The sequence below is a fragment of the Lampris incognitus genome, chromosome 16 (genome assembly GCF_029633865.1).
Source record: "Lampris incognitus isolate fLamInc1 chromosome 16, fLamInc1.hap2, whole genome shotgun sequence".
NCBI lineage: Eukaryota > Metazoa > Chordata > Actinopteri > Lampriformes > Lampridae > Lampris > Lampris incognitus.
This window is the reverse complement of record NC_079226.1, coordinates 26,132,095-26,150,325: the sequence shown is the minus strand read 5'-3', so window position 1 is coordinate 26,150,325 and position 18,231 is coordinate 26,132,095. Positions and strand designations below refer to the sequence as shown.

Genomic DNA, 18,231 nt, shown 5'->3' with positions numbered 1-18,231 from the left:
AATCACAGGCTTCCTGGGACACGCCTGCACTTCGAGGACCTTGTTGACTTTATGTTTTTGGAAATTACGTAACAAAACATGAAATACTGCTGTCGGATAGACATAAATGTAAACAAAACCCAAGTACTGGCAAAATATTTCAGATAAAATCCTCCCTTTTCAAACCTCTTGAGTTTCTTTTTTTTTTTGACCGTACCTTTGTCTGGAAAATGCTCACCAGTACACGTCCCAGTCCCTGCACCGTCCTGTCTGCAAGCCGCTGTGGCAAGACTCGGTTTCTCAACGGGCAGTAATCTGAGGATTAATGACAGCGACGTGTCCGCCAGTCATGTAACAGGCAGCGCTACACAGATGGCGAGGGACACGTACAGGGGACGGAGACAGGGGAAGTGACAGGCTTCAACGCGCTGTCATTCGTCCGCTAGAGCATGTTGTTTCTGAGCTCGAATGCATTCAATCACCAGTCCATCCAAATATTTCAACCACTAGGTCTTTGGTAGCAGTTGGACACTTGGCCTGGTAGCGTGAGATTATTTTCTCCTGCAGCTGTTTCAGTGTAGTTTTCCATCTTTGTTGGAATGTTCATATCTTAAAACTCCTTCTATTTTCCTACTTGACCCAACTCTTTATTTTCTGTGTGCTTGGTTGAGTTATCCCTGTAATATATATCTCAGTTTTACTTGTTTTTGTTTTTTTAAATTGTTCCCCTTTTTCTCCCCAATTGTACCTGGCCAATCATCCCGCTCTCTGAGCCGTCCCGGTCATTGCTCCACCCCCTCTGCCGATCCGGGGAGGGCTGCAGACTACCACATGCGTCCTCCGATACATGTGGAGTTGCCAGCCGCTTCTTTTTACCCGATAGTAAGGAGTTTCACCAGGGGGGGGCGTAGTATGTGGGAGGATCACGCTATTCCCCCTAGCTCCCCCTCCCCCCGAACAGGTACCCCAATTGACCAGAGGAGGCGCTAGTGCAGCGACAAGGACACAAACCCACACCGGCTTCCCATCCACAGACACGGCCAATTTTGTCTGTAGGGATGCCTGACGAAGCTAGAGGTAACACGGGGATTCGAGCCGGTGATCCCTGTGTTGGTATGCAACAGAATAGACCGTTGTGCTACCCGGATGCCTCATATATATATCAATTCTGACACCACCACCACCACCACAAGCACCAAAGTAGCAGAAGTAATGTGTCCTGTTGGCTTTCAGTGGCACAATAATAGCACATATCCAGTGTGGAGGCAGAGAAAAGATGATCCTAACAATGCCTCTGGCAGAGCCTCTGGCAACCAGTACAGCAACCCCCCCCCCCCACACACACACACACACACACTTTCACTACAGTGTTTTGTCTGCCTGAGAGGAGCAGAGGAGCATGCATGTGTGTCTCCTTGAATTACCTTTAAGAATAGGCACTGGGAGTGATTCTATTCTGGTTTGGGGGGAAACACAGTCGATTCTGATTTCATAAAACAATTCTCTAACTTGTATGTCTCATCCTCTTTTTTTTTTGTTGCCTTCCCTCATTTCATTTCTTTCATTTCATTCTGAATTTTCCTACCTCTGTCTCTGTCTGTCTCTCTCTCTCTCTCTCTCTCTCTCTCTCTCTCTCTCTCTCTCTCTCTCTCTCTCTCTCTCTCTCTCTCTCTCTCTGTATCCGTGGTGCTGACCATCTAGGTGGTGGGTCCACCAGTGGCAGGGGCTTTCCGCGAGCGTCCAGCCAATCCCACGGCCTTCCGCAAGTTCTATGAGCGCGGAGACTTCCCTATCGCCCTGAAGCATGACACCAAAGGCAATCGGATCGCTTGGAAGGTACAGTATTGGGCGCCACCCTGTGATACCGCAGGCTAGCATTTAGGGTTTCCCACTGCGCTGGAAAGCAGAAAAGGGTAGGGTGGTAACATTCGCTAATGGGACAGATGGGGTGTCAGAACGCTGTGTTCAACACTCTCGAGAGGGCAAGAATAACCTTTAGGAGTAAATATGAGGCTATGGGGACCCAATTAGAAGCCAGAAAAAAAAAAAGAAAAAACTCTGTCCTCCCAAGATTTCATCAGGCTGGTGGAAAAAAAGGGTGTAGCTGCAATTTCTGTGATTATTCCACACACGGCTCTGGGATATGGCCTCAGAACACAACCTCTACATGGCGGCATCCTTGCTGTCGCCCCGTGGGGATGGCAGAAATTGACTCCATTCAAACACTATTTATCGCCATTGTTGTCATTTTAGCTGTGTTTACAGCCATCGTCCTTGTTGTAAGGTGACCTCGATGCCCAGACGAGTGCGATGGTGACAGCTTCGCACGTCATCACAGCCACCAGTGTGAGCTGTTATCCTGTAGGAGGCACTGGAGATTAGCTCCCTTGAAAGCGCCGCCTGTCTCGCAGAGCTGATTGCAGAGTCCATCAATCAGAGAGCCCATGTGAAGGAACACATGCCGTATTTGTTTGCGTGCCTGTGTGTGTATGTGTCTGTGTGTGCATGTGATTCAAGTCGTAAGCCTCCAAAGAGCCATTAGGCTCCTGACTGACACGGTGTGTGAGGGATTTCTCCTCTTAATCACCACGTTGCTTTATTACCGCTCCCCCTACGCTGCCAGCTTCTCCATAACCTGACAATCACCGCGCTCCAACCACTCTTAATGACATTCACACATAGTAAGCAAGGATAAATGAATCAAAGCAAATATGCCCTCTCTTTCCCCTTCCCATTCTTCAAAAAAAAAAAAGAAAAGAAAAGCGAGAGGGAGCATGAGAGTGTTGGGGTGAGCAAGCGATTAGGGACTGGATGTGTGGTCGAGGTTTCCTGCGAGTTAGCTGTGCTGTTCTCAGGTGAACACATTAGGAAAGCGTCTCTCCTTGTACGAGTTATTTATGATATGTGTTCAAATGAATCTTTGCTTTTGCAAAAACGAATAGTGGTTTTCTTTTGTGTTCTCTTGAGAAGTGGCAGTCAGTGAATAAGATGTGGATGAAATTGCTGCTGTCTTGTTCGATGCGACTGTTGTGCTTATTGATCCACCCCCCCCCGTACCTGTCCTATGCACAAGCTAGTCATTTTTATCATGCTCCCTGACGGATGTTTCCCGCTGTGTTGGTCTGGGTTAGCTGTGTTTTGAGTGAGAGCAAGTCCAGGTTAGAAGTTTTGCCCATGCATCAACAGCCGGTGGTCAAATGTGTGTTGTTTTTCTTCTTGTATGTACCCTTTTTGGGAACCACTTTCCGACTAGTGTTAGCATTTGTCACAAAGAGCTAGACAGAGGCCATACAGAGATGCAGAGATGCACACACAGAGGCTTCATTCTTCCTGTGTGTGTGTGTGTGTGTGTGTGTGTGTGTGTGTGTGTGTGTGTGTGTGTGTGTGTGTGTTTGCGTGCGCGCGCGTACACATTTATGATGTAGTATAGAGTGTAACCATGACTGGAGTGAGCAAAGAGGTGTGTTTGCACTGAGCTGTCCTCAGGGCGCGGGTTCAAGACAGCAGCTCAGGATCAGTCCCAGCCTGAGAGGTTGTTCCAGCAGAAATAAAGAAGTCGGGAGGGAAAATGAAGGTGAGAGAGGCTTTGGCAAAGAAAAATAAACGGCGTGTTGATTTAGTTTGTGAGCTGAGTACACTATATCGTAAAGCATGCCTGTGTGTGTGTGTGTGTGTGTGTGTGTGTGTGTGTGTGTGTGTGTGTGTGTGTGTGTGTGTGTGTGTGTGTGTTTGTTCATGCAACTGTCTTTCTTTGTGAGTGTGTGCACTTAGGTGAGGAATTAAGCTTCCCTCATACAAAAACTGTATACTATGTTTGATCCTACACAGAGGCAGACAGCCAATATGACCAGCCTCTCAAACTCACCATGAAACCGAAAAATAGCCCACATATTTAGTCAAATAGGTTCATCAAATCAATGTCAAGTTTGAATATGAGCGGCTCTTCTGCACGCACGTTGTAAATGAAACCCCTTTTCTAAATGGCACAGTATGTTTAGTTTGATACTGTCATTCTCTCATAGGGCTTTTACACTATGGGAAGCCTCTGCATCAGTACCATCCACTTTTTTTGGGGAATTTCTCCCCCTTTTTCTCCCCAATTGTACCTGGAGAATCACCCCGCTCTCTGAGCCGTCCCGGTTTCTGCTCCAACCCCTCTGCCAACCTGGGGAGGGCTGCAGACTACCACATGCCTCCTCCGATACATGTGGAGTCGCCAGCCTCTTCTTTTCACCTGACAGTGAGGAGTTTTGCCAGGGGGACATAGCGTGTGGGAGGATCATGCTATTCCCCCCAGCCCCCCCCCCGAACAGGCATGCTGACCGACCAGAGGAGGCGCTAGTGCAGCAACCAGGACACACACCCACATCCGGCCTCCCGCCCGCAGACACGACCAATTGTGTCTGTAGGGGTGCCTGACCAAGCCGTAGGTAACATGGGGATTCGAACCAGTGATCCCCGTGTTGGTAGGCAAGGGAATTGACTGCCACATCACCCTGACGCCCCGACCATCTACTTTTTTAAGTGTGAAAGCTAGTGAATGCATCTGGATGAGTCAGGTAGAATGTTTAACTCCTTAGCAACAATAAAGAAATAAAAATTTAATTTACCGGCTAGCAATAAAAGAGACATGGCGGGTATCAAACCATGAGGGCACAAACATATTGCTTAATATTTGGAGGGAGGAAATTATAAGAAAAAAAAACAAAACTGAAGGGTGTGTGTGAAAAACAAGCATATATTCACAAGATTGTTTATAATTAGAATACAAGATCGGTGAATGGCCTGTGTTAATAGGGTTTTCATTTTAATAACACACTGGCCACTATCTGAATATAACTTCTTTTTTGCACCTGCGAAGTCTGGTGTCTTTCCTTCCAATCTTCAGTCCCAGTCCACAGACATTTAAAAGTTATCTGATGCATCCTGAAGTTTCGCCGCCAGACTCAGCCCTTTGGAAAAGGGCCTCAGATCGGTACCGTGATGCATCCATCTTGAAAAAAAAAATATCTAATGAATAACCGTCAAGGGTATCAATAATTGGCAAGTGCGGGCGCTCTTTCTGGTTGTTGCCATGTCGAATCACTTCAAGCGATAACAAAGACACAAGTCACTTGCCAGAATCCTGGAATTTAAGCCACCGGTTTAAAGTGTGAATACTCAGAGGAACGATCCCTGCTGCCCATCTGGAACAAAGTGGACCAGTGTGAAAGCTCCATTATGGTCTCGCCCCTGCTCTAGTCATCCCCCCTCCGAGCAGCAGGGAGCAGCAGCGCATGGTCCCGGGATCGCAATGAATCATCTGCCTCAGGTCTTTCCCAAGCTCCCTCTCACACCTAGTTAGGCTACCACCAGGCTGTTGGCCATGATGGAAAAGTCCAGTGGAGCAGGCAGCTTTGTAATACATTTCTAAAGGTAATGCGTTTAGAGTTTTTGTTGGTGGCAACAGCAGTAAGTGCCGGGTAAATTTGGTGTCTGAGGTCTATATTTAGTGTCTGAGGTCTACAGTGTCTGAGGTCTATGTTTTCAGAATGTTAGTCACAGTACATGTTGTGGTTTAAAATGAGTCTTACATGGGCGTAATGTTTTTTGGAGCAGTTTGCACCATGAATAACCACCTTACATTTGACAGTAAGCTGAGATAATGAACCTTCATTTCATGTCATTCCAATTTGTTTTGTTATCCCTTAGCTGCCGGGGACACGTGCCGTTTTTGTCATCAGCTCTGAATCTGCTTTCCCAAATAAAACAGATGTAAAGTAAGCTTTTGTTGTTACTGCAATGTCTTAGTTGCCTCAGGATTTAAAAAAATAACATTACCTACTACTCCCTGTTGAGCAGTCCCAGACCTGCCTGGGTTATGAGATGTGAAGCCTTCGGTCCGGCACGCATACATCATTTATTGTGCACATAGGCTAGATGGTACTTGTGTATTTAAGCATGTACAGGTCAAATTGGCATAAAATTATAAGCCTATAGACACACAACTGTGTTGTCTTTTGTGTGTGTGTGTGTGTGTGTGTGTGTGTGTGTGTGTGTGTGTGTGTGTGTGTGTGTGTATGGTGTGTGTTTTTCTGCCTGTGTGTGCGGCAGAAATGCAAGTGAACTAAATGTCAAGGGCGTGCTGAAAAAGGGAAGGTTGTACCTGAGAGGTAATTTGGCTCTCCAGAGGTAAAAGCCTCAGTTGTAATGGCTCACACAGGTAAAAGCTTTACACATGTGGGGAACATGTGCTGCAGATAGATAAGAGAACATGGAGTGAGTTTTCCATCCCTCTGTGTGTGTGTGTGTGTGTGTGTGTGTGTGTGTGTGTGTGTGTGTGTGTGTGTGTGTGTGTGTGTGTGTGTGTGTGTGTGTGTGTGTGTGTGCTTGGCCCCTTCCATAGTATTGAAGCCAGGGGCTCGGAACAGTGCTGTGCACTACTGTGCTCCCCAATGCCACCGAGAGGGAGAGAGAGAGGGAGAGAGCGAGACCCTTAGGGACTCAGCAATCAGAAGACATGGCAGCCGCTTGGCTCTCAGTTATAATGGATGAGTTGAGGTCTTCCTGCCTTCCCTGTGGGGTAAGGTTCGCCAACCCCCTCCTCTCCTCTCCCCTCGACACTGCTTTGCCTTGCAGTCAAAATGGCACAGTGCACAAATGTGTTCAGGCACAAGCGTGTGCACATCAACCAGCGCTACATCCCCTCCTTGCTTATTTCATTACATTGATCGCCTATCTACTTGATCCCATCTCTATATCTTCTGTTCTGCTCCGTCTCTCCAGTACGCTCCAGGTTGTTGTTTTGCCCTCTTTACAAATCCCTTCCGTTTCCTTTTCCCCAGGCCTCCACCCCCCCCCCCCCTGCCCCAGCCCCTGCGATCCCAGCCCGTGTACTTCATCTATTCCCCTTTGTCTTTTCATGACGGGGGCCTTTTAGGGGAGGTGGTGGTGGTGGTGATGTTGGGTTGGGGGGGGGGGGGCAAGAGGAAAAGGCATCTCATAAAAATATCAATGCAAACCCGGTTCCTTGCTCGCCCTCTGACACTGTCTGCCTCGGCCTCGGCTCAGGCAAGGGGAGTACAGAGATGAGGGCGGTGGTGCTGGTGTGGGGGGCAATCAATTAATCTGATCAAGCGCTTTAGGAAATGGAGAGCGTAAGCGCTCCTAGGGGACGGATATCCATCTCCTCGGGATGATTGAATTACGCACAGAGCGAGAGTTAGGGAGGAGGGGATGGCCGGGAGGTGGGGGGGGGGTGGAGAGGCAGCACATGCCCAGTATATGCAGGGTGAATGTGTGTCTGCATAGGTGTGTTTATGGGTGTTTATGAAAAGATCGAGTGAGTGAGTGAGTGAGTGAGAGAGAGAGAGAGAGAGAGAGAGAGAGAGAGAGAGAGAGAGAGAGAGAGAGAGAGAGAGAGAGAGAGAGAGAGAGAGAGAGAGAGAGAGAGAGAGAGAGAGAGAGAGAGAGAGAGATGGGGAGGAAAAGTGGGAGATAGAGTGAGAGGGAAAGAGAGCAAGAAGGAAGAGAGAGATGAGGTTGTTGATGACTGCTATAAGGAAGAGCTGCATTTTCCTCCTTCCCATGCCAGTGTTTGTTTAACCTGTCCGCCCATTTACATTTTCATGGCTGATAATCCCCTCTTCTGACAGCTGTATATTACATGGCAGGCGCATGTCATTCTGCTTCGGAGTCGATAGCTGTTCGCCAACCTTGGCAAATGTGTCATTTATTTACCAGGTTAATGTAAAACATGAAACGGACAAGCAGAATGGAGAGAGGCAGATTGGTCTCTCATGGCTCTTAGTCACTCTGACTTATTCAGTTTTCGGGGTTTTAATGTTGGAGACATACAGTACACACACACATACATACAAACAGTACACACCATCATGATTTTATTGCTGCCATCTGCAGTTACATTCAGAAATCGAAGACCCTTTCGTAACTCAGCTAAAAGCAGCCATTGTAACCAGTCCAAAGCACGGCAGAATATCGAACGACCCACGGCAACTGGTTTGCGCTCTCTTGGTGAACGAGCTTTTCTTTTTGTTTCATAAGCTACATGAGATATTGCAATATGTTGCCAAGATATGTAAATTAGAGTTCTTTTCCAATGTCCTACTCTTTTGCTTAAAATGTAAGTCATTTGAAATGCACATACTGCCTCCAATGACCTCCCATCTTCTCTGGGCGCCAGAGCATTGTGAGGGAACATGTGAATAGACAGAATAAAATGGGGTTAACCATGCGTTCTCTCTGGCTCCCTGGCTGAGAGCCGGGTACTCTCGGGGGATAGTTCTATGTCATAAGGAAGTAGATGAAACACAATAAAAGGGGAGAATATGAACAAGGCCCCCTGGGCTCCCTCTGAGAGAAGAGCGAAAGGGGGAGTTTAGATTAGAGGAGTGAGTAAAGCACCAGGCATTGTCACTAAAAACAGAGAAGAGAGGAGAGAGAGAAGGAGGAGGAGGAGAAGAGGGAGGAAGATGAGGAAAGTGCCCTGGAATAGCAACGGATGCGGGGCATAAAGGCCTGAAAACGCTGCCTCCCCGTAGGGAGAGAAGTGTTGGAGGGCTGCTGTGAAGCTGGAATGGCAGCCCAAAGGGAGGCTGTGCTGCTCTGCTGCTGTTTGCAACTGAAGGAGCCGAGGACTCAAGCAGAGAGCGCTCGTCTGCAGGCTAACTGCTGCACCATATGCCAACCCGAGCCATTATTCATAGCAGACAGATGCCACACGAACCTGGAGATGGTTGCTTAGCCTATGGGTCCTCCATCTTCTCTAGGGTATGAGACAAAAAACACACAAAAAAACAATAGAAAAACAAAAAAATGAATATTTCCAGAATGACGGGAATCACTTTATCCCCGAGGGGGGCTTGAAGAGTGGGGAACAGGCCTCCTGGTGTGATTCGATTCAAATAGTGTTTCTTTCTTTAGCTCTTTCTGAGAATGGATAGTCGTTGTGCTGTACCAATAATCTAAACCTGAGGTATTCATTTTGCCCAGAGTTATGTCAACGTAGTTTTTGGGAACTTTTTTTATGACAATGAGCCTGTGTCCTTTCCTCTGAAGCTCTCACATACCTTGTTTGTACAGTTTGAGTGGGCTGGGAAGCCACTGCCAGCTTCCTGGGACCATCTTTCCTCAAAGAGACATGCCAGGGCTAATACTGGGAAGTCTGGACAGGGCTGCAAACCTGGAAATGAGCCCATGGTGTACATTTTGGCCTTTGAAACACTGTGTCCCGTTCCATCACCGGGCCCTTGCTGTTTATTTCCAGCAGTCCCCTGAGCACATGTACACTTTGGCATCTCTGGTGAGCTCAGCGCCCAGCAAAACCCCCCCCCCACACACACACACTCACGTACTACCCCCATCACTTCTGGCAAACCCCCCCCCCGAAACACACATTCACACAGCTGGCTCCTCCATACAGATGGTGAGCTAAACAATCACATGCAGCGCGTCTCAGAGGGGCGAGAGAGGCCCGTCACAAATGAGAAAGCTGCCGATATTCAGGGGAAAGAGAGGGAGAGCATGAGCAAAGTGATAGATAGACATTACAACGGGGAGAAAGGAAGATGACGGCAGATTGGTTAGGGGGCGGGGTGGCTACTGAACGAGACAGAGATGGAAGAGGGACAGGGACAGAGAGGGACACGGCTCGTCTGCCAAGGCTACAAATCACGTCCCTGAATGCGGCCGCAGTGCTGTCACCCCTCCCTCCCACAGAATAAGCCAGAGATCTATTGATTGGCACTCGTATTTGCTAGCGGGCTCCAACTCAAAATGGAGCCTTTAATTAACTAAATGGACCGGTTTCAGCTGTGTGTGTGCCAGCAAGGGAGGGAGGGAGGTTGAGAGAGAGAGAGAGAGAGAGAGAGAGAGAGAGAGAGAGAGAGAGAGAGAGAGAGAGAGAGAGAGAGAGAGAGAGAGAGAGAGAGAGTGTGTGTGTGTGTGTGTTTGGGGGTGAGCAAGCAACTGAGAGTGAGAGCTAAAGAGGCCAGGATAGAGAATGAACGGGGTTAACTGCAGCCCCCCTTTGCTATCAGTCAGGATGGACAGGACAGGGACAAGGAGAAATGGAGGTGGGGAAGCGGGTGTGGGGTGGTGGTGGTGGTGGGAGGTGCAGTTTTCCTCTGTGGACCTTGGCAGCACATGTCCCCAGTGTCCTAATGCCCACCTATCCCTCCTCTCCATCCCTTTTCTCATCACTGAATGGGCGTCTTTGGTCGACCCCTTCATATCATTCGCTCATTCTGCAGTCAGAAAGCCCAGGTCCTTTACCAGTTGGACCTCTTTCTCCTTCTTCAGCTCGCACCACTGCTCTTCCTCCTCTTCCTCTGTCTCTCCTTCTCCCTGACTTTGCCTCCCTCCCACCCTTTTTTTTTTGCGACATTCTCATTCCTGTCCACTCATCCATTCTGTCAAAGGTTAATTGGTTCGGAAATGATTCGATTCATTCACGATGTTAATGCTGTTATCGTGCTTTTGTTAGAAAAAAAGAGAAAGAAAATCTAGCCCCCCCACACACACACTTAAGCCTAATTTAAAATAAAGGCATGGGGGGTAGGAAATCCAATTTAATCGACTTTTTTTCTGTTCTCTGGCACAGACTTGTCCCCACAAGTCTTTTTCTTTAAATTATGGCAGAATTTCATTACCATGAAAGCTTTTCTGCCCCCTCCCTGTGCTCCTCACCACCGTCTCCCCTCTTCTCTCTCCAATACTTTGAATGGATCGACGGCCCTAATGTCTTTCTTGTAACCTCAAGGTCGGAATATTTGGATCCGTGGAAGCGCTCAAGGGTCCCTGTGATTAATGCACTGTACAAAGTGCCTTGGCATTATGCGCCGGCTGATGGCTGAGTGATCGGGCGAGTGCAAGTACAAGCGTGCAAACACATACACACACACACACACACAAACTAATGTGCGCAAAGATGTGCACACTGGGACACATAAACACACACACAAACATAGGGGGGTAGTTTTGGACAAAGGTGCCCCCCCATCAGTGCCCTTGATGTGGATCATGGGACACATTTATATTCAGACGGTGTTACCCAGAGGCTCTCTCGCTCGCTGTCCCCCCACTGTGCCTCACGTTCCTCCCAAAGGAGCTTTTATTCCCTCCCGTCTTCAGTATGTTACATCTTTGCTTAGCCAGGCTTTGTGGGACACAGCCAGGCCATCGCTTTCAAGACAGTGGCTCAGACTGATGGATTGTCACATAGTTACATGTTGCTTGGGAGGAGTTTTCTGCAAAAAAAAAAGAGTCCTCAATGGCCCAATTCAGCTTCACTTTTCATTTACCTATTTAATGACCCACCTCCAAGAATTAATTAGTTTTCCTTTAAATGTCAAAGAGAAAAACAATTATTGCTAAATCCAGTATCTCCAATGAAACAGCCACACTTCGGTTATCGCTGCGGTCTTGATGTTTTTGTTTTGTTTTGTTTTTTTTGTTTTGCTGATGCAGCCACGATGCCTGGTGAAAATGTGAATTTCCCCTGTTTTCCCTTGTTGGGGCTCGAAGAATAGCTGCCGGTGTGTGCTGCCTGTGTCCTATTGATCAGAGATACACTGTCTCTTGTATTGAAGTTGTTCGCGGAGCAGCAGATACTATCTCCACTTTTGTTAATTATTTACATTTGGTTCCACAAATCTGATCAATAGTTAATTGAGCATGTGGGAGCTGCTTGTGAAAAAGAAAAAAAAATGAAACTTTGTACAGGAAAGCCGTAAAATCCCATAGCGCTACTATGTAAATACCAAGTTTTATCGTCACTGATTCATTCAGCAGTGTTCTTCAAAGGCTCTTATACTGAGATCATTGATGGTATGGCATATTGCATTCCAGGTCTTCACCGTAGAGGTCATGTAGGCTGCATATTGGCCCTGGACCTGGACCTTGTCCAGACTATTGGCTAAATAATTACAGTTGGTTAAAGACAAAGGGTGAAAGCCTAGACGACACATTGAACTGCTCCATGCTCCACTAGTCTGCACCCCTGTGCAGCCCAGCAATAAGTCCAAATGGCAACATTTCTAAGAGACTGGAGGACTCATCGTCATTCTCCTGATTGAAGTGCCATTTAAAGGGATGGGGGACCGACTAGGATATGTTTATAGCATCTGTTTCTGGTGGGTTGTGGAGGAGGAGAGACTGCTGAAGTCTAGATTTGAGGGACCTTGAGAGCAGGAAAGGGATGAGGTAGATGTTAAAGTATTGGGTTTGGGTATTTGTGTGTCTCTGTGTGTGTGTGTGTGTGTGTGTGTGTGTGTGTGTGTGTGTGTGTGTGTGTGTGTGTGTGTGTGTGTGTGTGTTTGCCTGTGTAAGTGACAGAGACTGCAGCAGCTCCGTCTCAGTAATTTGTCCCTCTGAACCTCAGGGGGAAAAACCGTATGCAGAGCAGATTTACTTCTTAATACTAGAGGGCCCACAATGCATTATGGGGGTTAGATTCATCTCATTGTTTCTGCTTCCATTTTTCCATTGTTAGCTGCACATCAGACATTGTTAACTGACAAACGTGTCAATGACTAATCTGCTGGGCTGTTCAACCACCGCACCTTGTATTGGCTCCAGAGTTTCCTTATCTCCACTCTGTTTCCAGCCTGTCACTGATAAGACATGAAAGAATAAGGGAGTGAGAGAAGGTGTGCATGTGTGGTAAAGACAGCGACTAAGGGACAAAGACAGAAAAATGTAAAGAAAAAGAGAAGGTTAGGAAAAAAATAATGTAGTGGGAGAGAGACAGAGGGAGAGAAAGAAATAAGGCATGATTAAGGAGAGTAGACTCTCTAGTGGCACAATCTCTCTCCCTGCTCTCCTGCTTTGTGTTAGATAGATTGTTGGAGGAGAGGCTACTGTGCCATTGTTTTATTTTGTAGTAATGTGAGCATAGACTGGCTCTGCATGGGCTGTGTGCTTGTAAAAAGCCTTAGAGAGAAAGTGCAAAACACTGAAAGCGTCATTCCATCGATCCCCAGAAATTGTTTACATGGTCATTTTATTTTGTTGTTTGTGTGTTCTTCTGTGTGTGTGTGTGGGGGGGTGGTTAGAGAACCGTAAGAAAAACTGGAAGCCACTACCAACAATAAATACTAGGTGTTCAAGTTAATTTGACTTCCTTGTTGCCTGTACCAATTGAAAGACCAGTGGGCATACAACTTGAATCACCCCTATATGGTACTTCTGGGCCCACAAATGGATTATGGGTGAAAAGAAATTGCGAGAGCACTCGTGTGAAATGTCTTTTTTTTTTTGTAAGACAATTCTCAGGTTATAACTTTGCCTTTGCGCTTGTCAAAACTTTTTGAGTTCTGTGACAATAAATCAATGCATGATTTCATAGAAAAATAATAAAATTGATGGAACATTATGTCAATTAAGCTATTCAGTATGGTTGATCTTGTTACTGAAGAAAAAAAGGAACACATCATTAATTTTGCATATATACTTCATGGCCTGTCTGTGAATGTTCTCATTCATCCAGGTCATGGTTATCCAAAGGAATTGAATCAAGTGCAACTGGACTTTGTATATATCCGTGAAGACTTTTCGCCTCTCATCCAAGAGGCTTCATCAGTTCGTGCCTTTCTGACTAGACCAAGCTAGTCTGACTGGCTGGTGATTAAACTCAAATATTTAGCCTCTTTGGAGTCGTTATCAGAGCTATCGATGTCAATGGCTCTTTTGTGTTCCGATGTTTAGCAACGACAGTCGTTGGGGGTGTTAGTTTCAACTTCATTAGTGCTCAATTCAGTGGTCATGAGTCGTTGGAGCCGTTAGTGACAGACTGTTGTTCTTGGAGGCTACGCTTTTGAGTCTCCTGGGTAGAGATGAAAGGACGGCATTAAGTCTGAAGTGGAAATGTCTTGGAGCAACAAATGGTAAATGGACTGCATTTATACAGCGCTTTGCTATTCTACTGACCGGTCAAAACCTTTATAATGTATGCCTCACATTCACCCATTGGTAGTAATTGTGAAGGCTGCCATGCAAGGCGGCAACCTGCTCATCAGGAGCAGTTAGAGGTTCAGCATCTTGCTCAAGGGCATTTCGACACGGTCTGTGGAGGAGCTGAGGATTGAATCAGCAATCTCCCAATTATTAGACGACCCACTCTACCTCCTGAGCCATGCCGCCCCTCAGCTCACTTGTGAAGCAGTAGACCAACAAAACCACAGAATGGAACCACCGAGTTCTGAAACACGTAAGAATTATTTGGTCTTGGTTGCAACACTCACTACCGAGTTCCAAAGTCATCTAGAAGCAACGTCAGCACAAGAACTGTTCGTTAGGAGCTTCATGAAATGGGTTTCCATGGCTTAACAGCAACACACAAGCGTATGATCACCATGCACAGTGCCAAATGTTTGCTGGACTTATGATATACCAGCATTGGACTCTGGAGTGGTGGAAACATGTCTCTGGCGTGGTGAATGACGTTTCACTATCTGGCAGTCTGACACACCACTCTGGGTTTGGCGGATGCCAGGAGAACACTATCTACCCAAATGTATGGTGCCAACTTTAAATTTTGGTGGAGGAGGAATAATGATCTGGGGCTGTTTTTCATGGTTTGGACAAGACTGCTTAGTTCCACTGAAGGAAACTCTTAATGCTACAACATACAATGACATTCAAGAGAATTGTGTGCTTCCAACTTTGTGGCAATGGTTTAGGGAAGGCCTTTCCTGTTTCAACATGACAGTGCCCCCATGCACAAAGCCAGGTCCATAAATACTACATGGTTTGCTGAGTTTGATGTGGAAGAACTTGACTAGCCAAGCCCATCCAACACCTTTGGGATGGCAAAGAAAGTTGAATCAATTCATCTGGATACAACGTTTATTGAAAGACGCTTTATCACTCAACTAAGTAACCTCTTCAGTCTAAACTGACTGCAGGTATCCCCGCTCTTTATGCACAATACTGTTGCATAACGACCAAAACCAACGACCAGTTTCATATGCAAATATGGGTGTCACCATTAACTAGAGTTTCAGTGGCTATGTGTACTATTCACATAGGATCTGCGAATATGTGGTGGTGGTTTCCTATCCAGGGACACCACCTAGCCATTGGTTCAGATTTGTCGACTACACCTGGGTTAAAATTGAATCTCAGGATGTACCACATTTCACCGACCACATTAACTCTGTGGACAACCACATCAAGTTCACCAGGGAGGATGTGAAAAATGACAGGTTAGCCTTCTTAGACTGTGAAATTGTAATTGGCGATGGGGGACATTTGATTGCTGATGTTTACCGTAAACCAACACATACTGATCAGTACTTAAGGTTTGGCTCTCATCATCCATTGGAGCACAAACTACGAGTCATCATCATCCCCACCGACACAGCAGCCGGGGAAAGGGAGAAATCCCACATTAAACAGGCCTTGGTTAAGTGTGGTTATCCTAACTGGGCATTTGTCAAAGCCAGGAAGATGCCCAAACAGTGCACCAGCTGATCGAAGAGAGGATAAGAATAACAGCTGTCTAAGCGTAAACCAGTGGTGATTCTGTATGTGGCGGGAGTATCAGAACAGCTGAGATGCATATTTTCAAAAACTTTGTCTGTCAGTTGCTTTCAAACCCCAAAACTCGCTGTTTCAGAAGTTGGTCCAACCCAAGGATCGGGTGCCCTGGCACAAACAGAGCAATATAGTGTACGCTGTTAAGTGCCAGGAGGATTGCCATGACTTGTACATCAGGGAAACTAAACAGACGCTGGCCAAGAGAATGGCACAACACAGGAGAGCTAACATGTCAGGCCAGGACTCTACAGTCTACACCCATCTACAGGCCAGTGGCCACTCTTTCAAGGATGAGGATGTGCACGTCCTTGATAGGGAGGAGCACTGGTTTGAACGGGAAGTCAAAGAGGCCATCTATGTTAAGAGGGAACGACCATCTGAGCCAGGTGGGGGGGGGGGCGCTAAGAGTACATCTGTCGCCATTTTACAATGCTGTGATTGCAAACATTCCCAAATCCTCTGTGAATAGTACACGTGGCCATTGAAACTCTAGTTAATGGGAACACCCATATTTGCATATGAAACTGGTCACTGGTTTTGGTCGTTATGCAACTGTATTGTTTATAAGGAGCGGGGATACCTGCAGTCAGTTTAAACTGAAGAGGTCACTTAGATGAGTGATGAAACATCTGTCAGTAAATGTTGTATCCAGATGAACTGCAGCACTGGATGAACTGATTCAACCTTCTTTGATTTTCTTACCTGGATTATTGAGCATGCATCAAGACAAACCTTTGGGATGAATTGGAACGCTGACTGTGAGCTAGGCCTTCTCACCCAACATTATAATTCTGTTATCCTCTTTCAATGCTGTATTATGTAAATTGCGTGAACACAACATCCATTGCACGCTGTCCATCTTGGGAGAGAGATCCCTCCTCTGTTGCTCTCCCTGAGGTTTCTTCCTATTTTTTCTCCCTGTTAAAGGGTTTTTTTAGGGAGTTTTTCCTTATCCGATGAGAGGGTCTAAGGACAGGATGTTGTGTTGCCGTTAAGCCCACTGAGGCAAATTTGTAATTTGTGATATTGGGCTATACAAATAAAATTGATTTGATTTGATCAGTGCCCGACATCACTAATGCTCTTGTGGCTGAATGGGAGCTAATCCCCATGTTCCAAAATCTAGTAATGGGGAGCCTTCCCAGAAGAGTGGAGGCTGTTAGAGCAGCAAAGGGGGGACCAACTCCATATTCATGCCCATGGTTTTGGAAGGAGATGTTCAAGAAGCACATATGGGTGTGACGTTCGGGTGTCCATACTTTTGGCCATGCATGTTTAAAGCTGAAATCCATGATTTCTTTTATCGTTGATAAATCGTTATTTTATCCGTCTGGACCATGGAGTCAGGTTCCATACAGTAATAATGACTGGCGTCTTTACTATGCTTGGAGACACTCCATATTGGGCTGTTGAAATTTTTTGATCCGAGTTGCACAAACCCTGCTGCAGTCGCAAACATGCACATGTTGGAAACAACTCCCGTACGAAAACTGACTGAAATGTGATGCCGATATGGCAATGCTTCTGTTGGACAGATAATCAATATTACTGCAGAACAGTACTGCGATATAGTATGAAGTTTGTAATATATTAGACTGCCTGCTTTAGTTTTGGCCTAAGGATCCCATTTCAACAAGGGTAGGCGCTTTTTACTGCTAAGTTGAAAGCACATGAGTGACAATGGCTTGCTAGAATTTGTGGTCAGAGAAAATCAGTTGCCCCGGGTCCATTTCAAGCTGCCCCCTACATCGAACTATATCGCAACACTTTTCTACTGTAACATCGATTGCCTGTCCAATGGAATTGCCACATCATCTTCGCATTTCAAATGGATAAAATAGCGACTTTTAAATGTAGAAAAGTCACGGATTTCAGCTTTAATGGAATGTATAATGTATAGGGAATGTGGTTTTCACTGAGATTGGCATTCAAACAAAATTATTAAACATCTTTTATAAAAAAAATCTCTTCACGAAATTATGCAGACGTTTTTGTTGCTGTCAGAACCTAAAGTCAACAAAAGTTTTCCGTAGTCCTTTCTTTTTTTCTTGCGCTGTATTCCCATCCCCGCACTGCTATTTAAGTAGTGTCTAATGCTGTGAATCATGCTCTACAAGTCCATCCATTAACCAAACCGCTTATCCTGCTCTCAGGGTCACAGGAATGCTGGAGCCTATCCCAGCAGTCACTGGGCAGCAGGCGGGGGGACACCCTGGACAGGCCGCCAGGCCATCACAGGGTCTCTTGCTCCTTGCTGTACAAGTCCATTTCAAAATATCATTTATCCCATGTTGAGGCTTTGGCCTATCAGTGGACTCCCAGGATGACATGAAAACAAGCTAATATAGCTATTTTATCACGTTGGACTTGATTGAATGAAAAGTCTCTCTCTGGGCACATGACTGTCGCCCCCTAGTGGCTGTGTACATTTTGCCACCTCGCCCCTCAGAGAATCGTTGATTGTGTGTGTGTGTGTGTGTGTGTGTGTGTGTGTGTGTGTGTGTGTGTGTGTGTGTGTGTGTGTGTGTTTGGTTTTTGTGAGCACAGCTTAATCACACACACAGACTCACACAGGGCACCAGAGTATATTTCCTGCGTTAAGGAGGAACATTTAGAGATAATTTGTATTCAGATGGATGAGCAACAAAAGGCTGCAACAGTGCTTTCCTGGTTGTGACTCTGGGCCTAATCTGACCTCAGCAGAATTGCCATATC

General features: G+C 46.3%; 1 protein-coding gene across 1 annotated transcript in view; it reads left to right on the top strand.

The window, feature by feature from the left end:
* Window positions 1–18,231, top strand: part of pacrg (PARK2 co-regulated) — a 180,849-nt gene that overhangs the window by 33,258 nt on the left and 129,360 nt on the right. Inside the window, 1 exon segment of the mRNA XM_056296409.1 lies at window positions 1,681–1,815. Within this exon segment, the coding sequence (XP_056152384.1) occupies window positions 1,681–1,815 (135 nt within the window).